This window comes from Tachysurus fulvidraco, chromosome 19 (genome assembly GCF_022655615.1).
Source record: "Tachysurus fulvidraco isolate hzauxx_2018 chromosome 19, HZAU_PFXX_2.0, whole genome shotgun sequence".
Classification (NCBI taxonomy): Eukaryota; Metazoa; Chordata; class Actinopteri; order Siluriformes; family Bagridae; genus Tachysurus; species Tachysurus fulvidraco.
This window is the reverse complement of record NC_062536.1, coordinates 4,894,635-4,913,929: the sequence shown is the minus strand read 5'-3', so window position 1 is coordinate 4,913,929 and position 19,295 is coordinate 4,894,635. Positions and strand designations below refer to the sequence as shown.

General features: G+C 39.2%; 2 protein-coding genes across 5 annotated transcripts; one reads left to right on the top strand and one right to left on the bottom strand.

The window, feature by feature from the left end:
• The first annotated feature begins 812 nt into the window (after positions 1 to 812).
• Positions 813 to 15,751, top strand: agbl5 (AGBL carboxypeptidase 5). 4 transcript variants are annotated; one of them, XM_027151671.2, is made up of 18 exons: positions 813 to 956; positions 2,173 to 2,239; positions 2,386 to 2,657; positions 3,372 to 3,543; positions 3,999 to 4,168; positions 4,357 to 4,534; positions 4,949 to 5,127; positions 5,300 to 5,807; positions 5,890 to 6,059; positions 6,221 to 6,356; positions 6,450 to 6,640; positions 6,772 to 6,968; positions 8,857 to 9,090; positions 13,925 to 14,058; positions 14,253 to 14,305; positions 14,385 to 14,545; positions 14,777 to 14,865; positions 15,579 to 15,751. In XM_027151671.2, the coding sequence occupies exons 3-18, from the start codon at positions 2,473 to 2,475 to the stop codon at positions 15,651 to 15,653; spliced, it is 2,832 nt and encodes a 943-aa protein (XP_027007472.2). In that variant the 5' UTR covers positions 813 to 956; positions 2,173 to 2,239; positions 2,386 to 2,472; the 3' UTR covers positions 15,654 to 15,751. The 4 variants fall into 4 exon arrangements, with proteins under 4 accessions (XP_027007472.2, XP_047660130.1, XP_027007473.2 ...); XM_047804174.1 differs by having other exon boundaries at positions 2,365 to 2,657; XM_027151672.2 differs by having other exon boundaries at positions 814 to 956; positions 8,896 to 9,090.
• Positions 15,752 to 17,981: 2,230 nt separating this feature from the next.
• On the bottom strand, positions 17,982 to 18,424 carry ost4 (oligosaccharyltransferase complex subunit 4 (non-catalytic)). Its single transcript, XM_027151176.1, has 2 exons — positions 18,286 to 18,424; positions 17,982 to 18,073 (listed from the first exon to the last, which is right to left on the bottom strand). The coding sequence occupies exon 1, from the start codon at positions 18,421 to 18,423 to the stop codon at positions 18,310 to 18,312; it is 114 nt and encodes a 37-aa protein (XP_027006977.1). The 5' UTR covers position 18,424; the 3' UTR covers positions 17,982 to 18,073; positions 18,286 to 18,309.
• Between the last annotated feature and the right edge of the window lie 871 nt (positions 18,425 to 19,295).

Here is a 19,295-nt window from a genome sequence, read left to right as displayed (position 1 = left end):
TAATCTCACTTTCAAAATTGGTTGGATTAGTAAATGTCTGGATTTTTTTGTTTTTATTTTTGTGATATTTTTATTATTATTATTATTGTTGTTGTTGTTGTTGTTTTGTTGTTGTTGTTATTTACATTTTTATTATTATTGTTGTTGTTGTTTATATTTTATTATTATTGTTATTATTGTTGTTATTATTATGATTATTATTTTTTATTATTACTGTCAGGATAATGGAAAACAATAAATAATATCGGAAATTATTCTGCTTAAATTTTTTTGCACACACTTTGTTACAGATTTTTTGTTTTATGAATAAACGTTAATTTAGCCATAATTATTATCTTTTTATTATTATTATTATTATTATTATTATTATTATTGTTGTTGTTACTTTAATAAAAATAATAATATTTTAAATTATTATTTTATTATTTTCTTCTTATTATTATATTATTATTATTGTTGTTACTTTAATAAAAATAATAATATTTTAAATTATTATTTTATTAATATTTTCTTCTTCTTCTTCTATATTATTATTATTATTGTTGTTACTTTAATAATAATAATAATAATAATAATAATAATAATAATAATAATAATAATTTGTATCATTGTTGTTACTATAATAAGATTATCTTTATTATTATTGTTATTATTATTGTTACTATAATAATTTATTATTATTATTATTATTATTATTATTATTATTATTATTATTATTATTATTATTATTTCTGAAATCAAATTAAAACCACGAAGCGTTTCCGTGAAACCAACCAATCAGCGCTCCCCATGATCCTGTGTGCGCGCTGTATGTCTAGCGGACCAATCAGCGGCCGTCTTTTTGTAACACAGAGACGGCTAAATGGGTTTGTTTGGGTGTTGAAGTGTACGTAGCGGACTCTGAGAAATCGGTCGGATTTCGTCCGAAGACACGGCGCTATACGACGCATTCCTAAGTATTTTCCTTTATTCTTTGACGTACACGCATTCAAATGACGAGTAGATAAAGATATCCGTGTTGTCACCGCACTGGCCTGCGTGACCCAGCTGTCTGACGCTGTTCACGATGTGCTTTATACTGCAGTTTATCAGCTGTCAGTCTCTTTACATCAACAATAACAACTATAACATGTCTCAGGTTCTGTACAACTACACAGCTTTGTGTGTGGTCCAGCTGATAGCAATGTAACATGGACTCTGATGAGAAGCTAACATTTACACAAGAAAAATCCTTTTTAATGGCATATTCAATCTGTATTAGAGGAGATTATATAATAATATTCAAGGCAATAAATATAATAATAGATTGTATAGGTGACTTCACTGTCCTGGAGTATTGAGAATATTGGTTTGGATTTACAATAATAATAAGAATTGCATTAACAATAGCATTAGTGAAGTATATTGATCTAACAATCGAACAAGGTTCTTGTACATTCTGTAATATAAACACAGAATCTGCACCTTGTTTATGATTGTATGTGCACTTGTTTTGTTTTTGTTGTTGTTTTTTTATTGATGTCGAACATGTTTTTTGAATCATTGTGTGGGACAAAAATGAATATACAGAAAAAATATGCGTTATTTTTTATATGAGGCATGTAAAAATGGCGAAATGTCATATTTTTGTTTTAAATCTTTTTATTTTATTTGTAAAGTTGCATATAAATAAATGGAAAGTGGTCTAAAAAAAGAAAGCAAACATTTTCCTTTTTAAGCCGGAAATGAAAACTTATTTTAAAACTTTAAAAGGACTCACGAGGCGAAAAGCTGTCAAACCTATAGACTTTTACACGGCTGTTACTGTAATTTAATTCCTCTTTTCTAAATTAATCGTATTGCTCGATGCCCCTTTTTTGTATTTTTTCTTTCCTTTATGTTTTGTTACTATTTTAAGATTTGAATAATAGGGCATTGCATTTTCTTATCTGTTATCATTAGTTATTTAAATAATAATTATCTTTCATCACTACCACGGTTGACAAATTCTGCAGTCGCCATATGTGCGCAGGTCGTACTGCTTCCTCCTCTCATAGTGTAAAAGTCACATATTCACACATTTTCATATCCATCTTATCAGTACTCTGTCTATTCTTATCATCCTTCATCAGCAACACTTTCATTTCCACAGAAGGGATTAATAAAAGTTTCTTTTCTTATCCTTCTCTTTAGGTTCAACTGTAGCGCCTGTCTCTCTTTCTTTATATCCTTTGGAAAAGAACAAGTTGGAAGTTAAAAGGTAAACAAATAAGAAAGGACCTAGTGAGTGTCTGATGCATTAATGTTGTTCATTTAAAAATATGTATAAATCAACTTGTCTTTCCTAAAGATGCGATTTTAAGGCCGTACGATCTAGATTTGAAGTGTCCTGTCTATGTCCACCAGATGTGAGCAGTAGATGTGAGGTGTGTTTGTGAGAGACTGTCAAGGCGCAGCATGTTTAAGCAGTGATCTAAGCCCAGAGCTCTGGTCATGGAGGCCCGCTTTGGGAATGTGGTGTTCAGCTCGCGATTTGACTCCGGGAATCTGGGCCGGGTGGAGAAGGTGGAGGTGCCTGAACGTGATGCTGAGAAAAGCTCGTTTTCACACCTCGACTACGAGTTCAACGTCTGGACTAAACCTGACTGCGCAGACACCGAGTTTGAGAATGGGAATCGGTAAGAATGCTGTATTTACTCACCCTGGTCAATTGAAATTTTTTAATAGTAGATGGCGAAGGCATCTGAAGTTATAATCTTGAACTACACTATACGGCCAAAAGTATGTGGACATCCGACCATCATGCATAATTTACCTTCACTGGAACTACGAGACGTCTTGTTCCAGCATGACGATGCCCCTGTACACAAAGCCCCTGAGCTCCATAAAGACACAGTGTGTTAATGTTGGACTGGAAGAAATGGAGTGTCCTGCACTGAGCCCTGACTCTGACTCAACCCCACTGAACACCTTTGGGATGAACTGGAACACCGACTGAACCCCAGACCTCCTCACTCTTACACCATCAGTGTGATCGCTAATCCCCACAGCCACGCTCCAACATCTAGTCGAAAGCCTTCACAGAAGAGAAGAATGGAGCGCATTATAACAACATACACAGGGAATAAATCTGAAAAGGGGTGTTCAAAAAAGCACATTTGGGTGTGATGGTTTGGAGTCTACATACTTTAGTCATGTTAGTAATTAATACAATTACCCTAAAACATAAATACAGGACGCACACTCACTAGGGCAGCTAACAAATTTCGGGACACGATTCTTCTGAATGGAGACCCTACTGATTTTACTTAATTCTAGCAGATACATTGTGTAAATGAAATCATATTTTTTCCTTAAAGCGCCGTGTTGTCTTTATCTCTGTACGAGTGCAGATCATGGTTCTACTTCAGCGTACGTGGTGTGCAGCCGGGTAAACTGCTGAAGATCAATGTGATGAACATGAATAAGCAGAGTAAGCTCTACTCTCAAGGCATGGCTCCATTTGTGCGCACCTTTCCTGTGAAAATGCGCTGGGAAAGAGTGCGGGAGAGACCGATGTTCGAGGTACGCATGTCTGTTTTTTCCTCTGTCTTTAACACTACAGTTCCACGTGGTTGCATGATCATGGGGTTAGATCATTCCCCCTCGTTTAACCTAACAGGGCCCCTGTTTAACTCTCTGTGCTTTGTGTGATAACTGTGACTTTGGATTCTTTGGTTACTTTTAACCCTTATAGCTGCAAGCAGGTATTTCCTGTCTCTCAAAGTGCTATGAACAAAGTATCGTCCTCCGTGCACTGTGTCCATGTAAACTTCTCTTCTATGCTTACTCATAAAAATGTTTAAACAGGATTAGTTTCTTTCCTTCGATATCTACCTAGTAAGGATACACTGATCATACGCTGAGGAAAATGTCGGTTTTGTTGCCGATCTTATTTTGATGCTTATTTTCACCTCTCGGACTACCTGAAAAGAAATTTGAGTGCCTTCAATATGTCCTTGTTGTTTTTTTCTCTCTAGATGTCAGAGAATCAGTTCACTTTGTCGTTCATGCATCGAGTGCTGGAAGGGCGAGGAGTCATCACATACTTCGCTTTCTGCTATCCGTTCTCCTACACCGAGTGCCAGGACATGCTTTTGCAGCTAGACCAGAGACTGCTCAGCCATTCTCACACACTAGGGCCTTGCAGGTACACACACACACACACACACACACACACACACACACACAATAAATGATTTTTTCCTACATGATTTCCTCAGTGACCCCAATGAATTGGTTTTCAGTAATTCACTGATAACAGACAAAATGAGAGAAACTCCAGAACATTTGTCAAGGTTTGTGCAGCACTTTTATATTCTTCCTCCCTGTTTTTAGCCCGGCAGACAGTCTGTATTATCACCGTGAGTTGCTGTGTTACACTCTGGATGGGCACAGAGTAGACCTGCTGACTGTGACCTCCTGCCATGGCATGCTGGAGGAGAGAGAACCCAGACTGGAGAAACTCTTTCCTGACCACAGCACACCACGACCACACCGCTTTGCTGGCAAACGGGTATTCATTCTTATATTGCAACTCTATCTCTAAAGACCAGACTGCTTCGGACCACAGTCAGTACAAACACTTTCGCTGCGATGGCTTAGGATTACATTTGCCATTGTTGTATAACAAAGTTATAGAAGTGAAAGGGTCCGGTTCCTCTCAAGGTTTTTTCCTATTTTTTTTTTTTTTTTTTTTTAGAAAGCTGCTATGTGACATTGTCTGTTGTCCGTTGCAAATAAAATTGAACTAAGCTTGACTAAAATGCTTGTATCACTTTAAGAGCCATCAGCGCTTAATGCTGCTGGTGTAAAAATGTCTATACTTCGGTTATTCCACTTCACGTCACTTTGCCGTATCACTCTAGCCCATTGTTGATTCTCTGCCAGGTTGTGTATAAATGTTCTGTATTCGTGTATCTGTGTGTAGGTGTTTTTCATCAGCAGCAGGGTGCACCCCGGGGAGACGCCCTCCAGCTATGTTTTTAATGGCTTCCTGAACTTCATTCTGAATCAGGAAGACCCACGGGCACAAATGCTGTGCCGGTTGTTTGTCTTTAAGCTCATTCCCATGCTCAATCCTGATGGAGTTGTCAGAGGTCACTACAGGTTGGTAACACGGGTTTTGTTTCTGGATCATTTTAGTTCAGTTTAAGACTTAATTGGGTCCAGAAATATTTTAGCTTTAGTCGAAGTAATAAATCTATATTATAGAAGGTGCTTTACATGACGTGTGTATCTGTGTTGTTGTTTTTTTTTTTGTGTACGGTTGGGTTATAAGGACGGACTCACGTGGTGTCAATCTTAACCGACAGTATATGAACCCGAGTGCTGAGCTTCACCCCTCCATCTACGGAGCCAAATCCATCCTCCTCTACCATCACCGGCACAACCGCCTTAAACCCAGCTCTCCCTCGGCACTTAAACTCTCCAACCAGTCCAACACCACCGCCACCCCACTCCTCACCACGCCTCTTGAACTTGAACACTACCTCAACTGCCGCAACGATGTGGAGCGATTGGAGGGCCCAACTCTTGACCTCTCGCAGATACCCATGCAAATGGATGAGAGTTGGGAGAGTAAAGGCAGAGTGAAGGGCAAGTTTGGACAAGGCGATGAGAATGACTCGACTCCAAGCCGGAGTGACGCATGCGTCTCTAACCTCACCCCAACCGAGCAGATCCCACCACAGGAAAGCGGAGTGGCCTATTACATAGATCTACATGGCCACGCCTCCAAAAGAGGATGCTTTATGTATGGCAACAATCTGCCTGATGAGAATCAGCAAGTAAGTGTGTATATGAATATATTCTTATGTATTCTGTACAATACAGTGCTATACAATAACATGCTGTTTTATCTGTGTTCAGGTGGAGAACCTGATGTATCCAAAGCTGATCTCGTTGAACTCGGCCCATTTTGACTTCCTTGGCTGTAATTTCTCAGAGAAGAACATGTATGCACGTGACAAGCGTGATGGTCAGTCTAAAGAGGGCAGCGGCAGAGTCGCCATACACAAGGCTATTGGAGTAGTTCACAGGTAACACACTAGGGTTTTTTATTATTATTATTATTATTATTATTATTTATTCTAAATATATAGTACTATATATATTTAAAGTTGTCTGGATTTCATGCCGAGCATTGTTACTCTGTGATATAAACAGTAACCCGGTAACATCTGCTTTATTCTCTGTACAGTTACACCTTGGAGTGTAACTATAACACAGGCCGTTCAGTCAACACCATTCCACCCGCCTGCCATGACAACGGCCGTGCCACTCCTCCTCCTCCTCCTGCCTTCCCTCCCAAATACACACCTGAAGTGTACGAACAGGTAAAAGAACCCATTCATAATTTGTGTGCATCATACTATGTCTCATCCTGGTGTCAGGTTTCTTAGGGGATCATTCCTGTCTTTGTTCTCCAGGTCGGCCGTGCAGTTGCTATAGCAGCGCTGGACATGGCTGAATGTAACCCATGGCCGAGGCTCGTCCTGTCCGAGCACAGCAACCTGGTGAACCTACGAGCATCACTGCTCAAACATGTGCGCAACAGCAAAGGCCTGGTCTCCAACAGCCGCAAGAATGTAAACAAGGCTCCCGGCCCTCCGAAATGCGCGTGAGGACAATCTGAACAAAGCTTGTCTATCCACCTAAATTCTCATCTATGTTGTATATGCTGTTTTTCTACCCCTTTGTTAAAAGAAATAACGGGTCCTTTTTCCACTGGACTCTCTCTCTATGTGTCAGAGGCCTGAGCAGCTCTGTTTCGGAGAATTCCCTTAGCCGGAGTCGCAGCCATGGCACGCGGAACGGCAGCATCCCTGGCAACAAGCAGACATCTCCACAGCTGAAGAGTTCCCCTAGCTTTACGTTTGGCTGGAGCAGTTCTGGAAACACCCCCAGCACACATAGACCTGCCCACAAAGCCTTGGGGCCAGTCAGAGGTGAGAGAGTGCTCTGGCGCTCTGACATACGAATATATTTGAAAGAATATGCATGAATAACAGCACACAGCACTAGTGTTCTTGGATCAGGAACCCCCACTAGACACCGCTGTTAAATATCCAAACCCGAATCACTCAAAAACAAGTTGGTCTGCAGTTTAGACTTAAGTTCTTTTGGTGAAAAGTTTAGGTTTTTTTTTTTTATTTATAAATTTCTATGTCCATGGAATTTTTGTCGTTTAGTTAAAGATCTACACGGCTATAAAATGTTGAGAAACCCTGCAATAAGAGAGTCTTTCTAAATTTTTGGTTTAGAAGAAACTCAGCTTTATGTGCATGCCAATGTCCTCCCTGTCTCCCAATTCACCCGATTAAACTTCCCATCTAATTTACATGTTTAAAGTAATAAAGTAGTACAATGAACTTGGTTAATTGGAGGATGGGAAATGCTAAAGTGTGTTACGTCAGGAGCGGATTGAGAAGCAGTGTAACAGAGGACATGTCTGTTTTCAAAGCAGAGAATTGATTATGCATGCCGATTCAAGGATGCACCTGTTAGTGATGGAGCTTCTATTTTTTAAGGACTGACCTACTCCATTTGCATGGAATAAAAACACTGTCAATAATAATCGTACGTAATTCAATGCATTTGTGTGTAAATTTTAATTTTGCAGAGTCGGATCCCAAAATCTACGGCCATGACAGTTTACATATACGAGATTTTGTGTGTTTGTTCAAATACAACTCCAAAATGTACGACTATGACAGTTTACACACACAACGCTTGTTTTCACAACACCTCTTTTTCACACACGAAAACGGTCTGCGAAACAACTGTCAAAAATACGTCATCACGTTCACAGGCATTACTATCCGAGGGAAGATGAATCGATTCCACGAAGTGCGCATGAGCCCCGCCCTCTTCTAAACCACTGGCGTCGAAATGGCGGATCAGCAGTCTGTAGCGTGATGAGATAGGCCTACATAAAAGACACACACGCACACACACACACACACACACACACACACACACACACACCTCACACCTAGCCATTTCCTGGACTGCACTGACTGCCCATTTGACTTGGACCTTCTTTCTTGTGCTGACTGTCCACTGATATTGGACTGGTTCCCCATTGTCTGATTTCCAACACTTAAGGAGTCGGTCAACATCGACACCAGATTCTGGGCTGAGTGCAAGATGTCACCTAATGGAACCTGATAAACAATAAAAATGACTTTAACACTTAAGCAGTGAACACATATTGCATGACCTGTGTATTCCAGTGCATGTACACAGCTGTTAGTAAGTTAACACTTAAAATTGCTAATTCTTTTATGTAGGCCTATCTCATCACGCTACAGACTGCAGTGATGACCTCCTACACAGCTGTATTCTTTAAGCACCTAATGTAACCTTACTCTGAGAGCTAATCTTACTTACTATAGTTAACCTATCTCTGTAATATTACTCCTCTCTGTTATTAGTGATAACTAACCCTTAAACATGTCCGAATTTGGAAGGAAAAACCAACTTACCTGAGACGATGAGTGAGCGCTTGGCTGCTTATCCGCCATTTCGGCGCCAGTGGTTTAAAAGATGGCGGGGCGCATGCGCACTTCGTGGAATCGATTCATCTTCCCTCGGATAGTAATGTCTGTGAACGTGATGACGTATTTTTGACAGTTGTTCCGCAGACCGTTTTTGTGTGTGAAAAAGATGTGTTGTGAAAACAAGCGTTGTGTGTGTAAACTGTCGTGGCCGTAAATTTTGGGATCCGACTCCGCAAAATTATAATTTACACACACATGCATTGAATTACGTATGATTATTATTGACAGTGTTTTTATTCCATACATTTGAATTTATGCATAACTGTGTGTGCAGTGTGTCACCCAGGTGCATCTCATATATCTGTCCTCGTAGAGTCGAAAGCTCTGGAGAAGAGGCGCCAACACCAACTCGGGCAACGCCTCTCACTCCACTGTCCCAGCAACAGCCAAGCCGTCCCAGCACGTCCCCCGCTCTCCCCTTCCTCCTCTTCCTCCTCCTCCTCCTCTTCCTCCTCCCCCTCCTCCTCCTTGGGGGCGGGGTCAGCCTCTTGTTCCATCAATACGGCAGGTCTGTACTCCCACACCGGCCTGCTCACCAAACTAAGCTCTCTGCACCACACCTGCCTCAGGGACACTCAGACAACACAGCCAGCACAGCAAGACTAACTGGCTGGTGTGTGCATGACTGTGTGTGTGAGCGTTGCGTGAGCGTTGCGTGAGCGTTGCGTGAGCGTTGTGTGAGCGTTGTGTGAGCGTTGTGTGAGTGTTGTGTGAGTGTTGTGAGAGTATGTGTTGTGAGAGTGTTGAGTGTGTTGTGAGAGCATTGTGAGTGTGTTGTGAGAGTATGTGTTGTGAGAGTGTAGTGAGCATTGTGAGAGTATGTGTTGTGAGAGCATGTGTTGTGAGAGCGTTGTGAGAGTGTTGTGTGAGCGTTGTGAGAGCATTGTGAGAGTATGCGTTGTGAGTGTGTTGTGAGAGCGTTGTGAGAGTGTTGAGAGTGTTGTGTGAGCATTGTGAGAGTATGTGTTGTGAGAGTGTTGTGTGAGCGTTGTGAGAGCATTGTGAGAGTATGTGTTGTGAGTGTGTTGTGAGTGTGTTGTGTGAGCGTTGTGAGAGCATTGTGAGAGCGTTGTGAGAGTGTTGAGAGTGTTGTGTGAGCATTGTGAGAGTATGTGTTTTGAGAGTGTTGTGTGAGCATTGTGAGAGTGAGTGTAGTGAGTGTTGTGAGAGCGTTGTGAGAGCGTTGTGAGAGCGTTGTGAGTGTGTCTGTGTGTCAGATTGTGAAGGAAACCATTACCTGTTAATTGGCAATTGTAATGGTTTTAATTTGGACAGAAGGGGCAGTGATTCACAAAGCTATGAATATGTTTGTTGGCAGTAAAATTCAAATTTGAAAGCTTTTGTAAAATCATGCAAATAATAAGTCTTGGTTTTGTTTTAGTAGCATTGCACTTTGATCATGTTAACATGAAACACATACTCAATGCCTGTGACTGAATGTAATGGGAACACAAAATGGTGCATAACAACTGTATTTGTGTGTGTGTGTGTGTGTGTGTGTGTGTGTGTGTGTGTGTGTGTGTGTGTGTTACTGTCTTTTTTTTTTAAAGAAACATTTATTTCCTGCACATTGATGAATCATTTCTCCTGTATGCATTCTTGCACTTTTCTTCTCTTGTCAATTAATGTTTGAATTTTATTGACTGTCTTTTTTTAATTATTTATTTTCTTTGCCATTCAGATTGCAATATATATATATATATATATATATAATATATAAAAATCCCAGTACTAGGACATATGGAACGTCTTTAGTCTAGCTACCTTCCTGTGGTTAAATAGTGCCTAATGTTGACACACTGTATTTATGATGCCAGAATATTAATACTGTAGCATAATGTCAAATTTCTAGATCTAAAGTCATTACATCATGAACTGAACAGCATTGTATGTCAGTTCCATTCATGTGGACTACAATGATGAGTGTTCGCTGTGTGTATTTGCACAGTAAAATTTCTCAAGTAAGAAATAATTGCCAGTCACAATAATTGTTACTCATACAGTAGCTAGAAGAGTTTGTTTAAGCACTGTTTTTATTTCACTCTTCATGAATCGGTGTGGAATTCATGATTCGCTGTTCACGAATCACGATTCGCTGTTCACGAATCACGATTCGCTGTTCACGAATCATGATTCACTTCATGAATCTGTTCATGAATCAGTTTTATTTCACTGTTGATGAATCAGTGTGCGAAATTTCACTAAAACCTCTAGCTGTTTCACCATGTGTCAGCTTTATGATGTACGAACGTGTGGTGTGTGTGTGTGTGTGATGTGTGTGTAATTCTGTACATGTTTTATGTATGGCAGGTGTAATGTTTAGAAATGTTTATTCAGATTGTTGGTAGATGGCTACATTTTGTGTAGATGTGTAAACCTTTTTAAATACACCACTCTGTATGTAGTTTTGAAAATGTACTCATTTAAATTAGCAAGACACATTTCAAAATTCTATTCGGCTCGCTTTTGAATTCGTTCGTTTTCATCCTCCGGGCATCTAAACTACATAGAGGAGGGAAAACTTGATCTAGCCGAGTCGTGCCGAGTGATCCGTGTTTGTCCCCAAGACATTTTACTGAGGTCTACATTTAAGAACTATAAAGTCAGTGTTATGGATTTAACAAGGGAACATCTCGAGTGATCTAAAGCTAGCTATCTATATTGATCATTGATTTAATGCTTTTATATGCAGTAGAACTCATTTTAAGGTAAAACTTGCAGCTTTGTATACCGTTCATGCTGCAAGAAGTTCCAAAGTCGAGGAGATTTGTTTTTGTAATCCACAGGCACTTTATTCAACTCACCGGCCCGTACTATACAGTACATCACCTCTTTTTTTTGTCACACCTTTTGCCTCCTTCGCCTGTTTTATGTAATCTGGATTTGAACCATTGTGACGGAACTGATTTGTGCACGTCTGTGTTTTTTTTCATTATTAAACGAGACAACAGACATGAATAGTTGGGATAGGCTAGCCAGTTCACTGAATAGATTACGTGTTTGATTTTGTTTTGAAATGCAACGCTTTACTACACCCTGCTGTCATCATCTGTGGCATCACCTCAGTATAACGGTCTTGTCCTTCTTTTCTTCTTCATCTTTTATATCCGTAACCTAAATACAGTTCCCTTTGTAGGATGTAGCTTTCTTGTACACTCTCTTAAAAAAAAAACAAAGGGGTTAATAGATCAGTTGATGGTTCAAGCTTCACTTTAATTTGAGCCTGTTGTAAAGGGGAAACCCTCTGTAACATGACTATTATAAACGTAAGGGCAAAACCGAACTATTTGAACCACTAACCATTGTCCGTAATGACGTCGTTGCTGATGTTTGTGTCTAAAGCAAATTTGAAACTCACATTTAGCCTTTAAATCTACAATACCACTAAATGTGCTTCACATTTAATCTGCAGTGTGAATGCCAATGTTCACCATATACTGTATGTATACGCTTTTACTTACGTAATTTATTATACTGTACCTTATATTACACACCTATATATTACACACATGGGCTGTTGGAAGAGAGAAGAGGTGGTTCAAAATTTTCATTCTTGAATAAACATGACTGCTGGTGACATGAGATCTCTCTGACCTCTGTTTTTCCTTCTATTTTATTCCTTTAAAGGGGCAGTATGTCATTTTTGTTGTTGGTGAAATGAAATGCGACTGCAGTAAAAAAAAAAATGTGATTAGATACTTTAATATTACACACTGCACCTTTAAGGGGTTTCTGCTCTGCCTCAGGTCCTGAAACTTTACTGCTCTTGCTTTAACTATTCTATTCTTTAGTGCTGCTTCTCACACTACTATTCACACTTTCTATACTATAAGGTAGTAGGAAGAAAATATGAATCTCAAAAATTACATCTTAAGCTCATTTTTGACATAAATAAAAACAAATTGTTTGGAGCAACGTTTCCAGCACCCGAGTTCCCGAGAACGAACTTAATTAACTGTCTGCTTTTAAAGCCTATGTTGTGTTACTGTCTTTCTACAGGAGTAGAACAGATAGCTGAGGCTATAAGAAGGAGCATCAGGAAGCTCTTTTCCTAGCCAACAAAAATATTACAGTCAAAACCATTTCTTATTAAACTATATTGATTTGTATAATCTGTGTTTTAGTAGCTAGCTCGTCAATGTGTTAGCAATGTTAGCACACAACCAGAACATAGCAAATTGAGCTTATTCACACAGTACTTATTCAGTAAAGAAATGACATGAACCTCACATTAAGTCTATATACAGTATATATATATATAATATATATATATGGCACCTTAGCGCTGTGAGCATCTGTTCAAGCTGAGTTTCTCACATTTTGTAATTGCTAATTACATAACAATAGCTAACCACATGCTTTTTCTATAATACAAGATCATCGCTGTAATCTGTTATTAAAGAGCCTGGCATCCGTGTTTAAGCCCGTTACAATCTCTGCAGCTCACATACACGCACAACAGCCACTTTATTTGTGACACTGTACTAATACCGGGAGGAAATCCGATTCATGCCACTTGATTCCCTGAGATCAAAGAAACGTTTCTTTAAATTATGGACCGTTCGTTGTTCCGCATCCCAAACACCAGATCTTTTAATAATGCTGAACTCATTGTCATGTTCATGAAACCTGAAAAGTTTGAGACATCTGGTGAATTATTGTGCTAGAATTAGCCATGTAATGCATATGGTAAGGAACAATACACACACAGGCTTCAAACCATGTATAGTTGGTATTAAGGTGCTCGATACTGTATGTACTTTGTACCATCACCACCAGAACGGAGTGGAGACTGTGCGTCCACTATAGCCTTAGATTCCTGTTCTTTGCTGGTGGAACCTGACGTGGTTTCCTGCTGTTACAGTCTGTTCACTTCAGGGTTTGATGTATTGTGTGTTCTGAGATGCTTTTCTGTCCACTATAGTTGTCTATATCAACCATACTGTAGATTACAGTCTCCAGGGCTCAGCAGTTATAGAAATACTCAAACCAGCCTGTCTGTTAGCAACAGTTATTCCACAAGATCACATTTTCATGTTAGCATTACCTGAAGCTCTTCACCTGTACTGTATCTGTATGATTTCACACATCTCACTGCTCTTACGTAATTGACTGATTGATTCGTTATTGGTTTGTTATAAGTTTAAGCATTTAAATGTTTACATACAAAAAATAGTTTTTAGGCATTTATACAGTTTATAGTTTATATAGTTTGGAGAACCAATCAGCGTGAGAATTAAATTCATGGCTGAAGTATGAATTTGTCCAGAAATTGGATGAGTTTCCGAAATTCTCAAAAGGTTGTCATAACATTCGTCTTTTTCTTTCCTGTGGCGATGAAGGAAACACAGATGCTCGTTCTCAGCCAGCGTTACAGAGAAAAGATCGTTCTACATGGACTGGGAGTGGCATCATGATTGACGGTCCAGGATCCATTCAGTCATTTCCTGCACTACAGACGACGAGCTTGTCACAGGTAGAACATACAATAATTAAGGCTTCTCACTTATGTGCAGTAATGAATCTATATTTATTCATTCTTAAGCCTCCTTTATAGTTTGATGCTTAAATGCCCTTGTTGCTGTCGTTGTATTGTCTGCATGTTGTATGCCTGCATGATACCCGTATGTATCAATTAAAAGGAACTTACAGCCTTCTTTCTCTTTTCAGATCTCTCTAAAGGAGCCCTCTGTAAACAGTATCTCATCCATTGAGTGTAAACGGTATCACGGTTCATTTTTATATTGCAGACATGTAGTAGGACACAAATAGGTTTGTTATTGACTCCGTCGTCTCTGTCAGTCTCCACGGTTTCAGGAGCGAGCTGCATTTCCGACCGAGTCGAATCCCGGTGCTTAAAACAGAGCTTTCCTATCGTCCTCTACCTCATTTATCGTGCTATGACAGTCCTACTATAAGAGCCTGGAAGCTCGTCAAACCCAGTCTCAAAAAACATCTAACAGGTCTGTACTTTATTATCACATTATTAGTGCGGGTCTTTCTTTCTTTCTCATAGAGTAGTGAGGGAGCTCCCACACTAACGTTTAAACCAAATTTAAATTATTCTTTAAACAAATCGAGGAAATCCATACAGACTTTATTAGAACTATGTATTTATTCATTCGATTAGCTGTGATCAGAAATTCTAGTCTTTACATGACGAGTGACGTTATTATGTGGTGTGTTGGGGGCAGATCATACCGCGCTGCACCTGGTGGCAAAAGCTCTGCTGAGAAACCCTTCCCGAAGCTCTGAGGACAAGACAGACACCACAACTAAACAGGTAAAACAACACAGACACACACACACACACACACACACACACACAGCTCTGGGAGTGAAAAAAAAAACTACCTCTTGTAATTACGACCACTTTAACCTCCTGAGACCCGCATGCTACTGTTGTGTACATTACAATTTTTACTGACTGTTATAACTATCAGTGTTTTCAGGGAAGCAGTTTCGCAAAAGAATTATACCTAACAGTCCTCATATAAGGTTGGTACAATAAATATATATAGACAATGAAGTTGTGAGAAAATGTCATGTCCTCATATGCGGACATTCGGGTCTCAAGAGGTTAAGGATGGATTATAAAAAATGCATTATATTCTGCGTGCCTTTGCCTTTTGTTCTGAATTTATTGAAGGAAAAGTGTAATTATCCTTAATAAAATCATTGTCTTTTAAACACACATTAAAACCTTGAAATAAACTCATCTCAAACTGGCCAGAGAGACTTTACACTCTTCCGTTATTCTGGGATTAATGACTAGATTTCTGCGTAGAAGAAAAGTTTAAACTAGTTCTTCAGGAGTGAACCAAAGAAGATGATAGTTTGCCTTACACTTTAGGAGTATAAACTCAAACGGTGTACTGTATCTTACCACATTTATAATGTGCTCCTTTTACAGTATGTACGAGCTTCTATGTTATAAGTAAATATTGTATATCCTGTTATATATTAAATGAAGACAGTCTGCCTTGTTTTTGGCAGGATGACAATCCAGAAGCAGCACAATCGGAGCTTTGGCCTGTAACTAGCAGCGTTTCCCAGAGCACAGAGACCTGACCTGCTTCTCCAAATATCCATGACATTCCCTCACTCACAGCGTGACACGACAGGTCGATGGCACGGCGTAAATAAACACTAATAACTAACGCATATAAGATGACAGCGTCACGGCTTTATGAACTTTTCCACACGACGGACCAATCATCGTATTCCTGTATTGGAGAAATGGCTTCATATCACATTTGATCACTTACTAGTTATAGCAGTTATATCCTTTAGAGTTATATAGTAGTTATATCCTAGTTATATCCTTTAGAGAGTTTGCATATACATATTTTTTTAAAATTATTTAAACATTTATTTTATTAATTCCACACATCCATGACTGACCTGAGCTGCTATACATCTGACCAGTCTGGTGTAATAGTGTTTAAGGGATAGAATCTAAACAATGCCATTTGTTCATCTGAATTGAACGTGATGTGACAAATCGATGAATGTGAGATGTATAATGAGAATGCAGGACTTTTTCTTTTTGTAATATGCATACGATGGCGAGATAGCATGTAGGACACTATACAGACAAAAGTATTTAAACACATTTACAGCATGACCATGAACACCTGACCATCACACTTGCTTTTTAATGTTATTAAAACACACTACTCATCTGTGAACACATCTACTCATGAGCATTAGTGAGATCAGACACTGATGTTGGAGTGTGGCTGTGGGGATTAGTGATCATTCAGCTACAGGAGCATTAGTGAGATCAGACACTGATGTTGGAGTGTGTCTGTGGGGATTAGTGATCATTCAGCTACAGGAGCATTAGTGAGATCAGACACTGATGTTGGAGTGTGTCTGTGGGGATTAGTGATCATTCAGCTACAGGAGCATTAGTGAGATCAGACACTGATGTTGGAGTGTGTCTGTGGGGATTAGTGATCATTCAGCTACAGGAGCGTTAGTGAGATCAGACACTGATGTTGGAGTGTGTCTGTGGGGATTAGTGATCATTCAGCTACAGGAGCGTTAGTGCGATCAGACACTGATGTTGGAGTGTGTCTGTGGGGGTTAGTGATCATTCAGCTACAGGAGCATTAGTGAGATCAGACACTGATGTTATAGAGTGTGTCTGTGGGGATTAGTGATCATTCAGCTACAGGAGCGTTAGTGAGATCAGACACCGATGGTGTAAGAGTGAGGAGGTCTCGGGTTCAGTCAGTGTTCCAGTTCATCCCAAAGGTGTTCAGTGGGGTTGAGTCAGGGCTCAGTGCGGGACACTCGAGTTCTTACACTCCAACATTAGCACAACGTGTCTTCATGTAGCTCAGGGGCTTTGTGTGCAGGGACATTGTCATGCTGGACCAGTGTTTGTCAGGAGCTGGAGCAGTTCACACACAATACCTGCCACTCATGCCTGTGTATCTATGATGAACAGTATGTAAATAAATCATGAAATCAGAATCATGAATTTCACTCCATTAACAATTAAATAAATCTGAACTCACTGTCTAAAAACCCAGGACAGATAATAACAAATCATCTATTATTCACAGTACATGTTCTACATCATCATCATCATAATCTCTTTGCCATTCTTCAGCTGCTATATCAGGTTTTTGCAGAATTTAATCAACACATTCGCTTTTTGGACAAGTCATATATTTACATCTGTAATCATTTTCATGCACCTTGTTTATCTTCAGGTTGCTGGATATGAGTTAAAATAGTTATGTGAGATGGTAACACCCTGGATTGTATTTCTCTTTTCTAATAAGCATAAGAACATCCTCCACAACAGTGTTTATCTTGATGTGTGTGTATAAAGTGTGTGGTTTGGTGTTATTTACTATGTAATTAGTAATATAAATGACAAGACATAACAATTTGATTGTTCATGAAAGGATTGGCCAGTGATACTGGTTTGAGCCACTTTTCCCTTTTCATCCTCACGAAAACGAACATCATGAACATTCATAACGGTGTCGTCGGCTGTATGATAATCGTTTGATAGGGTTCGATTATGCATCCTATCTGATTTCTCTTTGTTTAGTATAATACTGTATAACCATGAGCAGGAGACAACGTTCTCTTCTGTCTTGTAATAAACTCTGACTTTTCACAATTGTGACATCAATAGAACAAAAAAATCTCAGCGTATGCTTTGAATTCATGCATGAATACATAAGAGGTCTGAAATGTGTATATTCTTTTTGTAGTGTTTTACAAGCTCCTCTTTAAAACACCCTATTATACAAGCCACTCTTTATTCACGCAGTGAAAATGCACATCCTGTCTGGTTTTCCTTCCAAGTAAGTGTATCCTCCATCAGATTCAAGAAGACATTGTTTGCTTGGTAACCGAACAAGACAAGTCAGGTTTAACATTTACAGATTTATTAACATTTTCCTACAAAACAATTTTACAGGCTGCATCATCCCCATCGGTGGTCCCCAGTCACAAACGTTCACCTAAAGAGAGGAAGCGAAAAACAATAGCGAGTGTGTAAATGTACAAAAAAAGATTTGCTTATTGTGTTCATATAATATGCATCTGTGCAATGTACTTGGGTCAACTAAAAATCACAAATATTGTGATGATAAAATGTAATTTTGGCATTCAAGCATTTCAGACTTGTGCCTTGAATCTATTAAAGAGTCCTAGAGAACTAGAGGACCTTTACCTTCTGATTGTCTTGATGTAATAATCATTCCAGCTTCTTAGGGTTGTTGACAGCCACGTAGTGATAGAGCACCACCAGCAGGAACAGTGACACTCCCAGCATGTTGGCAAAAATGGCAAGCTGTACGTCTGTCACCATGCTGTGGGATTAATAACAATAACTGTAATTGTGAAAATAATTAATAACAGCACTAATGCACTACACTCTACTGCATGGATCATGTAAACATAGAAACTAAATAAGTGATTAACTCCATTCTGATTTTGGTTTAGTGATATGACACAAATCCGACACTTTTCAGTGAGTCGGATCATTTGATTTGACTCACTAAAAAGATTCGACTCTTTCGGTACTCAAATGGCTCGTTTATATTTTCACCGGGCGATATTACGAGTGATAAATATTCGTCTTTCCTTAACGGTGTTTGAAGCCGTGTGTGTATGTGCGTGTTTGAACTCTGCTTCATAATAATAAGAATAATAATTATTTTTAAAAAAAATACAATTTCTAAACAGATCCGACTCATAAGAGAGTCGGCTCACAACAGAAAAGAGCCGACTCGTTCACAAAGGACACATCAGTATTTGTGTTCGGTGCAGAAACCTAGTGTACATTCACTTATACACAATGTAGTAATGACTAAACTTAATGCAGTCAGTATAAAAAAGCTGCAGTATCCGGGAAGCGAACAGTAGCTTTGTTTTAACAAGCCGTTAGCAACTAGCTAAATAAACGTCTGGTGAGATATTTAAAAGGCATCTTTACAGCCAGCATGTTATCGCTTTAAGAAGCACTTAAAATAAACGTGTAAATATCCTTGTGTAATAAAAGAATAGAACTTACATGGACTATTGATGTTGCGTTTGATGTAGAGTCAGAGTTATTGGTCAAGCAGCAACACGTTTACTTCCGCTTCCGCCTCCGTAGATTTGAGACACGTCATCCATAGATATCGATGACGTCATCATGCAGGGTTCAGAAAGAGACGGAGATTCTATTATTATTATTAT